The sequence below is a fragment of the Seriola dumerili genome, unplaced genomic scaffold (genome assembly GCF_002260705.1).
Source record: "Seriola dumerili isolate Sdu_G_001 unplaced genomic scaffold, Sdu_1.0 BDQW01000330.1, whole genome shotgun sequence".
In the NCBI taxonomy this organism is placed as follows: domain Eukaryota; kingdom Metazoa; phylum Chordata; class Actinopteri; order Carangiformes; family Carangidae; genus Seriola; species Seriola dumerili.
The window spans coordinates 1,184,259-1,194,143 of NW_019174585.1; the positions used below are offsets into that span (position 1 = coordinate 1,184,259).

Here is a 9,885-nt window from a genome sequence, read left to right on the forward strand (position 1 = left end):
CGGCCCCCCCCCCCCCCCGGCACAGCCATTGCGCCCAGCAAGCAGAGCTAGCCGCCCAGCGGCCCGCCGGCGCCCCCCCCGGCATTACCATCAGTTTGTGTTGTTATTTTCTATAAAATAAATGGATTATCTGTGGTACTTCAAATAAACACATGTGAAGACTTTTTATTACTTTTTTTTGCAAATCAACAGGTGGTGCCAAAGCCAAACGAAGGGCAGCTACAACAAATTATCATTGTAATCTCCACAATAATACTGGTTGTCACCCTGGCCCATATCATTTCCTGTTATAGACTAACCTCGGCCCCCCATCTCAGAAAGGAAAGTTGATGTGGCCCCCACTGAAAAAAGTTTGGGGACCGCTGCTCTAGAATGATGGGATTGAGTTTGTTTTTGTATGTATACCTCAGCAGATTGGTGAGTCCAGGACCAGGGTCAGCTCTTCACTGAGAAATCGGCTGTCTGAGCAGGCTGCAGAGAGGGTGAGCTGTGCTGCTGTTGCCAATAATTCGCAAGAAAGGGGACAGTTGGCCTTCCTATTGAATAAAATTTGAATATGTTAATATGGCCAGCATTAAACAACAAAGTCATTATGTAGCTTTTTAGATTTGTTCTGGTTTTAAATTAATTTTATCGACCACAGTCAGCAGAGAATGCCGAGCAGCTGAGTGAGGCCCTGCTGGAGGATCTGTTGGAGGACACTGCACGGGCGGCGTGGGCAGCTGAGACAGACAGACAGTTGGAGGGCATGGCCCAGTGTAGGCTGCAGGCCCCCACCCTGGAGAGTATGCTGCTTCGTATGGAGGAGATACAGGTGAGAGCTGCCCTGCAGAAAGACCCAGCAACAAAAGGTTGCTGTGGAACCCAAAAGGTCACCAGCAATCGGTTTGTTATTTATAGTCAGCTGTTATGACAACTCTGGTCTGGGGTTGCTTACTGATGTGGGCTCACTATTGGCAAATGGGAAATATGTTTATAAAATGCATTTGTGTGTGTGTGTGTGTGTGTGTGTGTGTGTGTGTGTGTGTGCGTGCGTGCGTGCGTGCGTGCGTGTGTGTGTGTGTGTGCGCGTGTGCATGCGTGTGTGTGAGCAGAGGGATCAGGAGGAAGTGAGGAGACGGTTTGCTTCTATCACCTATTCAGACCCTCTTTACTGGGACCAACCAGAAGCAGCAGGTAAATGGTTTTAACACTGTAAACACCCTCCTGCTTATTCTAAGTGCAGTTAGAGAAATGATATCCCTGATGTCTCCTGTAGGTGGAGACAGTGCTACAACTGACAAAATTAGGTGAATACTTGTCATTCTGATTGTATGCTTCTCCTTTTATTGTCCACCTGTATATCCCTCTGTCCCATGCTCCACCCCACCCTGCACACACACTATCACCTCCCCTTCCACCCCTTGCTCTCCCTTCTTCCCAGGACCCCAATGCCATGCTCCGGGCTCCAGGCCAGCCTCTCCTCAGCCAATTAGGCTCACCAGGCCAGTGTCGAAGCAGGCTACTGCAGCTGATATTGTCCTAGAAAAACCCGTGGAGACTGGGTGGGTTACAATGTCCTTCACTCTTTTTTTATGTTCAAATAATTTCCCTGTCTCGTTATTTGCTGATGGCTCCATTCCTTGCTGTTTTCTTCATCTTGAAGAGGCAGTAGAAAACTTTGGAGTGTTCCAAGAATATTAGCTGAAGTGCACTGTCAAGGTTTGACCTATTTAACTTCCTTTCTAATCTTTTTAGCTTAAATTAGTCTCATCCTCCATCATTGGTCATCATTGCTCTGGCTAAATACTGATGATTGCATAATATTATGATATAACCCTCTTTTGAAAAATATGCATTGGTTGATTTATATTACTGGAAGAGTCTAAGGTCACTTTTTGAGGGAAAAATAAATAAATAAAAATATCATAAATAAATAAATAAATAAAGACTTCCTGTGGTTGTACTGTGAAACTAAGAACAACAGCAGCATCATCCACAGGAAGTCATTCACTGTTGGCCTAATTAGGCCTCGAGGCTTAATGAAAAGTAAAGTGGTTAATGTTTTTCCAACGAAGCACAGTTACTGTTTTTTTCCGCATGACGTGTCATTGCCCTATAATCGCTCTCCCACTGGGAGGCCTTACTCATCCCACAAAACTCACTTGGTGGCTGCCATACCCAGGGCAGTGTCTATTCCTGACTCTGGCAGCAGACTCCACAGAGAGACCCTCTCCTGCCCAGGGCTTTGGCTGCAGCTGCTTTACTGCTTAAATTAATGAGGAACTTGGAAGGAAGAGAAAAGAGAGTGGAAGGACTCAAAGTTGTTGACACAGACAAGCCAGCAGGATGTTGCTTCTTACAAATTCACACAGTGACCATTAGCAAATTAAAGTCAGTCAGACTTGTGTGGAGTTCCACAGGTTCAGTTATGTTTTTTCATTACTTGTTTTTCAGAGATATCCAGCCTTGCAGCGTCTTAATAGGGGCAAAGTCATTTGTTCTTAAGCTTCCTGAATCTGTGTAAGATAAAACAGAGACAGACCTGCCTGCATGGTGTCTGGATCTTTTCATATTTTCCTTTTTATCTTATTGAATCACAGCTGATGCAATCAGGATATTTTTTATTTTTTATTACATGGATCAATAGAAAAAAATATGATTGATTTTTAAGTGAAAACTAATCTCTACAGGATGATCTAAATTAATTACAGAAATGTATATGGAACTGGAAACAATTCTCAAGTATTTATTATAAAATAGATAATAATCCAGTTATAATAAGGTATATCAGTTAAAGTGGAGATAAGTATATATACTGTAAGTGTATGTCATGTTAATTGTATCTTTTGTGTAACATAACAAAATAGAGATTTTCAAATTAAAATCATGAGCTTAGAGTTTCAGCACTCATGTGCTTTCTACAAGAAGTGGTTGACATTTACTCTGGTGGATGTTTATTAATAGGCCGATCTAAGACCTTTTGGCCACAGTTAGAGTAATAACTATTGGTTCCTGTTGGTACATTAATTAACAAAGTCCCTTAGTTATCACTGATGTCAACAGACAAAATCGGGAGCATGGATAGTGGGTCGCTTTGCTGTCTGCTAACTCGCCAATCATGCAGTCACAGAATTGCTTTTCCACATGCTCCTCAACATTTCTAGAACAATAATAAGACAGTTAGAGGGGATTGCTCAGCATGAGAGCACAACTTTGTTATTATTGACAGGGGTTACAAATATGAAACATGTCTTTGTTATATTTTGTGGCCCCAAGATTGCCTACAGTTCAGTAATTGTCCTCATACTCATTCAAAAAATAACTATCGATTCTAATACATTGTCCACATTAGTCACCTCTTCCTCGCTCTAAATGAAGACCCAGCCAATTCAGTAGTCACTTGCTTGCTGCTTGGAGAGTGAAGTACTTTTGTCTGGGGAAAAAAACCTTCATTTTCACATTTAATTAAAAATTTTGGATCCAATTTTAATAGCCAAGTGGCAATGGGAGTTGTTCCGTGTCGGTACAATTACGAACAATATTTGCATATCAAAAGGACCAAATGAGAAAGATTATGCGAATGAAGGTTACACTTGTCATGGTTAGTGAATCTGTCTCCTGAAAGATACATTGTGTTTGCTGGGTTTTCTTTTCTTTCAATTCTTCTTCATTTAAAACAGTATGACAAGATGCAAGCAGAAACTTGTTAGGGCAGTTACAGACTGATAACAGCTATTTTTTAACAATGCTTAGTCCCCTAAGAAGTAATAAAGCTAGGGGAGGCATTTGGTGTGAGATAGAAAGAGAAATTGTGTTTATTAGGCACATTGTTTTAAAGAGCTGTCTTGTGGGGCTATGAAGTAGCTTTGTAAACTGACCTGAGCGGTAACGGAGATAAGTGGGCTACCTGTGTTGCAGTGTTACAGGCCAAAAATGACCCAGGTGACACAATTTCCAACACAGAACAGAGGAGGTGAAATGAAGAGATTACTGAAACCTGTAGACCGTTGTATCAGCAATACTAAAACAAAAACACACATAAACACACGTTCAAACTTGTTGCAGTCTTGTTGTCAGAATGTGCAGGTCTTTAACAGTTTCACAGTAGTCCTTCAGATAATTGTGAAATAACATTAGCTTCAATCTGCAGCCTAAGGAAATGAGCTGTGTTATTGTACAGCCAAAGCTAACTGTTCACCTCTTACACTGAAATGAGCAAATCATTCTAGATTTAATGATAATACATCACTTTAATGCCAGAGAGTAACTAGTCAACCTACTGACCTCACTAAGGAACATAATTCTCCACATAACGACAAATGTTATTTTGATGAAGACTTTAGTCTCAGCAGATATTTAGAACTGCAGCCAGCTTCAGTTCAGTCCAGGTATTTGCATACCTGCCAACAGGTCAGATAATTAATACTTGTATGAAGTAACCGGCGTAAAGCATAGCAAAGCATACCCAGGCCGAATGGAGAATTATTGATGACACATAAAATTCTGCTTTCATGTTGCTTATACAGCAAAAGATTAAAAGAACATTTGCAGTATGGAGGAAAATAGCCTAAAATTTGAGTTTGTTTTTGTATTGGTGTGGAACTGTGTTAATGTCAGTGTTGGTTCTCAGTGTAGCAGAATGGCGAGGTTTAATTTGGGTTTTTTGGAACAGTACAATGCATGAAGAGCTTATCGTGTGTGTGTTGTTTTAGGACTGATTAGCTCTTCATAAACCGCATTTCTCAGCCCAGAGAGAGACGCATCAGGCTCTGTTGTCAGCAGCAAAACAGAGTCATGTGAGTCATGCACACGATTTTCAAAAGAATTGCTGTCTGCTGATATTGGACAAAAAAAGCAAATAAATTAGATCTCCTTTTATTGTTTATAGTTGCTAGGGATATGTTTTTAGTCTCTGCTGAGGCTAGTTGCAGTTCCTTTTGAGTCATGACTTGCAGTAGCAAAGCCTATCAGAAGTGAGGGCCTATAGTATCTATCACCAGGCGTAACACTGTCACTGTGCTCAAGAAAACAATTTCCAGAACAGCGCTGATTATTCTTTACCTCGGCTGTCTTTGTGCCTGTGCTTGTGTGAGCACTATCAGCACGACCACTGACACAATGGAGTGATAGATTTCGTCTTTGGAAACCTCAGCAGAGAGCCATATAAGATTTATGTATCCATGGTGAGGAGCCCAGACACAGACCCCTGCCGTCCCCCCCAACTCCCGTGCCTCTTGGCTAATGCTGATTGACCTACCACAGCTCCATCAGCAGGTCTAGCCAATCAATGAAAAGATGAAAGTCCAGTCAGCAATATTCTAACCTTTCATGTATTTTTTGATTTATTTATGTATCTGCTCTCTGATTCCCCCTGCCTCACCCTCTGTTTGCCGTTACAGTTGTCCTCTCAGGCCAATTAGTTTAAACAAGCCGAAAGCTGTGATGCAGATGTAAATCGCTGCTTTGCTTCCACCATCTGCATCCAGTCATGACCTCAGACTCACATTCACCCCTGTCCTGCCTAATTGTTTCAAATACCAGAGACTCAGACTGTTTTATTTTCTTGTAATAAGAAGATTTCTGACTAAACAGGAAAATTTCTTCCACACTATTCTTCCTCCACTTGCGTTTTACAACACTGATCTTTCCCACTGTTCTCAAAAGCTCACTAGGACTTCTGTGAATCTCTCTTGAATCAACCGCTATGATCCCTTAGCCACATTTGGCTTTGTCGAATTCGGCTTCAGCGCAGCCTGCGTCCCTTTTGATGTATCACACATGGCACCATCCTCTGCCAGGTCCTCTGTTTCCCGGGTGATACACGGCTGGAGCTTTTGTAGAGAACTGAGAAAACAAACTTGACAGTCTCTCGAGGTGATCTTGCTACTCGCTAATGCTGCTCATCTGTTTTGGTCTGTGTGCAGGATAGGTTGTAGGTAGATAAATTTGAGAGGTAGAGGAGGTTTTTTTTAGTGATTCCACCTTCTAATTTGTGTTCCCCGTGTCAATCACTGCCCACACAGAATCACACACACCGTCATGGACACACAGATTTACTTAAATATTCACTATAGATGTCATGATCATTGTCTTAAAGCCCTTACATTAAGGTTTTTAGGACAACACAACACACTCTTACCAGAATATCACCATCATTCACATCACCTTTTCACAGATAAAAATGCAAGATTAAACTTGCCCTTGCACAAGACCTATTGTGCCAAAATGTCTGAATGGTTTTTGTTGACAGAAAAGGCAAGCAGGTCCATGTTCACTTTTGAAGATGGCAGAAAAAAAGCGTGGGTGCTATTTTGACTTTATAAATAGGCAGTTTGCAGAGTGCTGCATTGTTGCTTTCACCACATTGGCCTTCAGATGCCCAACAGACAGTAAATCGACCCATTTTGAAACTGGAAGCAGAGTTGACTGTGCTGGTACTTTGATATTTATGGCCACCCCGCAGTTAGCTGCCTCCACAGTCAAAACAGAAACAAGTTCAGCTGAGGCCATGGAGCACAATAGAGAGGCACTTTGCTTTGGGAACTGCTGCAACACTAAATATAGCACTGAGAGCGCCGTCGCAAGAGCCAGGCCGATTTGTTCAAGCAGAGAGGATTATAAAGCCAGACCATGGCAATGCCCAGCTGAGCCCCAACTCCCTCTGAGCAAGGGGCAGACGAAAGAGTCGGCCTGCGCTCTGACACCTCCTAAATTCATCATCCTCTGCCTCATATCGGGCACAGCGAGTATTTCTGGTCAATCACAGCGCTGCAATCCATTCTGGCTCCTTCATCTGTAAACACGTTTGATTTTTCACCACAGCCATAGCCCTCAGAAGCCCTTTAACCAGTTCATACAGTGCTGAACGGTCAAAGTAATGAAAAGGTGTCAGAAATCTACCTCTTGTGTTTCCACACAAACAGTTTTCTGTCCGAGAGCAGCCTAATAGAAGAGGCATCCCAAGATGAGCAGCAGCCCACAAACAGCACCGTGTTCCCGAGCCCAGCGGAGAAAAGCATGGGGACTCGTATCTCTGTGCCAGGCAGCATGCTGAGAAACGTGCGCCAGTACCGGGAAGACTACGAGGCCTACCTGCGTGTTGTGGCTCATGAGGCCGTAGGCAGCTTCAACCCCTGGGCCATCGCAAACAGGTAAAAGACCAATATTGAAGGCAACAAGTAAAGATTTCTTAACACCCATCTGGTTGTCTGAAGCTGTAGTTAAACTCTACTCATAATTAATTCAGTAATCATTTTTGTGTCTTTTGAGGTTTTATAAAAAATATTTCTACTATATCAGCAGCGTCTCATGCTCAGTCTTTGTAACCAGAGCCACATATGAGCAGGTTTTGTCCTTCCTGTTCTCTGTTGTGTCCCTGGGCATGTTTGATGGACATAATGTACAGTCGGAAGAGCTTTCGCTGAGAGGATCATTCAGAGTTTATGGTTTGCATAGTGTGTCTCTGGTGTTCGCCGTTGTTCTTCTCTCCCACTCCCAAATTTGCATACTTGACAGAATTCTTAAATTGGTGCAATGCAGAATACAGAAGACTCCCGATCATCTTTGTAAACATACTGAATCCATGTCTCTGGTATATCAGTCCTAACCTTCTAAAATAGATTTTCCAGTCAGACCTTTTTTGGCAGTTTTGCATGGAATTGCAAATAGCTCAATAAGTACTTTTTTTTTTTTTCTTGAATTCAAACCAAAAAAAAAAAACTGCTGCCTATTACCACCCTTAGAATCTGATTGTGTGTGTCACTGGCTCATTATCAGTGTCTCTGTGTCACATCAGTGAACCAAAGTTTTCAAGAGATAGGTCTGTACTTTTCTGAATTTTGAAAAAAAAAAAGGATATTATATGAAGAGAAGTCTTCCAATTATCTCAATGTTTTTGGAGGGAGAACACATACATATATGCTTGTACACCCCCCTGCTATTCTGACAGCCTGCAGAAACCTGTCTGTGTGATGAGATGGTAATGAGCAACCCAGTGTTGCTGTGGATCCAGAATATGTGGAGGATATCATTCATTCTGTCTGCATAAAAACAGCAAAAACTACAAAATTAAACTAATAATAATTCAGTGGATGTTTCTTCATACATTAATATCAAGCTTGTGCTGTACAATAACTCGCGCATATTAACTAGCTGAGCTAATTTTGTTTTTGTGGTGTTTGGATCATTAAACATACAGAATACAATAGAATACAGAATAGGGTCATTCAGCACAGCTAACGTGGCTTTTAATGTATGAGTGTCATTAATATTTCCTAATGGTTGTTCCCAATCCATAATGGTAGATTCTTCATTGTGTTTTACCCTGTATCCAGTGTTGAGAGCAAAGTCTTCATGTATTGACTCTTCAAAGGTAGAGGTATAGTTCAACAAGACACAATTACTCTGATTGTTGTGTTGTACCGACAAGCTAATGATTTGACATTTTGGGGGTTCTTTATGAGTGTACACCACTTTCACTTATCCTCTGTGTCCCTGCCTCAGTCTGCGTATGTGTGTATGTGTTGACCCAGATAATGATCAAAACACTGAAATGTAGCTTGGTGCCATACCCAGCTCACCATTTTTTTTTCAGTTATTTTCCTTCATTTTATTCCTTTCAAGGCAAGGCACAGATTTCACTGAGTTTTTCATGTCCAGCTCTGATAGTCAGTAGACCAGGAAAAACCTGCTTTAATCTCAGCTTCTGCATTTTTTCAGATAATGACACAAGACTAATGATTCACATTTTCTTTGAAATCTCAGGAAGTGAGCTTAGTTATACTTTTTAAACTGAGTTACACATTTATTGTGTCCATTAACATTTTTAAGCTACTTTAAAAAGGTGATGCCTCAGATCTGTTAGCAAAAAACAAACATACATATTATAATAATATAATGTAATACCACAACCTGCAGAGTCTTTCTAGTTCTGTTAAATATTGTCTGTTAGTTTTCATGTCAATTTAATTGTAAATATAAGATTATTTTTATTCTACTTGTGATGTAAAACAAGTTTTGTAAGATGTTAGACTCGGACTTTCCAATCAAATCTGACCTTGTGTTTATTTAACTTTTAAAATGGAAGATTTTTGCAGTATGTTTTTTGAGGAAAAATGTCTCAAACATCCTCTTTCTAATGTCTCTGCTCCTTGTTGTGCCACAGCCTGGCAGAGGAGTTACTGTCGGAGGCCCTGACTGACGTGGCAGCAGAGTTTCAGGACGTTGTGGAGGAGTACGCAGAGGCCGTCTTCACCTCAGAGTTTCTTCAGCCGACCCAGGCACCTCCTGCTCCCACTGCAGCTTTGGTCAGCCAATAGGATGTAACAAGCATCACGGATGTAGCAGTTTCTTACAGATTTCTATAATATGTATTTATTTTGGTGGAGAATCTCCATTTTCAGCTCAGGTTCATTTTGTCGACTAAGGGCTACGATTATTCACTATTCTTCTATAGTTTTTCACAAGCAGATATTTCATTTTGTGAAAATGTGATAGATCACTACTTTAAAGTGACAACATATGACTTTATTCATTTGGGATTGTTGATATTTTTAATGACGTTGCAGCAGATGAGATTGTTGAATTGCACAAGGAGCATTAGTTACATGACTCTTTATGGTCCATCTCTGTCTATGATTGAATTCCACGGGGAAAGTTAGTTTAGTTTAGATAAGCTCGGAGAGACCATCACGACATTACAGAGGATTATAAGATTACCACCCTCCCCTTGCACTTGGTTTAAATCTCCCTGAGGATTACTCACACTTTCTATTTTCACATTGGAATATGGAAATAAATTAATTGCATATGGTCTCCATCAAAAATGATTTAGGATAAGATCATGTGTTTAATCTATTGTAACTTCATTTCCTCCTTTGCTTTAAGATCTAAATAAAGCGTATA

At 41.0% G+C, this 9,885-nt stretch overlaps 1 protein-coding gene across 3 annotated transcripts in view; it reads left to right on the top strand.

The window, feature by feature from the left end:
* Nucleotides 1-9,885, top strand: part of kiaa0753 (KIAA0753 ortholog) — a 30,513-nt gene extending 20,628 nt beyond the window's left edge. For 2 of the 3 annotated variants that reach the window (XM_022759766.1, XM_022759767.1), the window contains exons 13-18: nt 411-482; nt 644-814; nt 1,095-1,176; nt 1,424-1,544; nt 6,906-7,133; nt 9,146-9,885. In XM_022759766.1, the coding sequence (XP_022615487.1) occupies nt 411-482; nt 644-814; nt 1,095-1,176; nt 1,424-1,544; nt 6,906-7,133; nt 9,146-9,299 (828 nt within the window). In that variant the 3' untranslated portion in view covers nt 9,300-9,885. The remainder of the gene's footprint in view (nt 1-410; nt 483-643; nt 815-1,094; nt 1,177-1,423; nt 1,545-6,905; nt 7,134-9,145) is intronic. The other variant, XM_022759768.1, reaches the window with a different exon arrangement.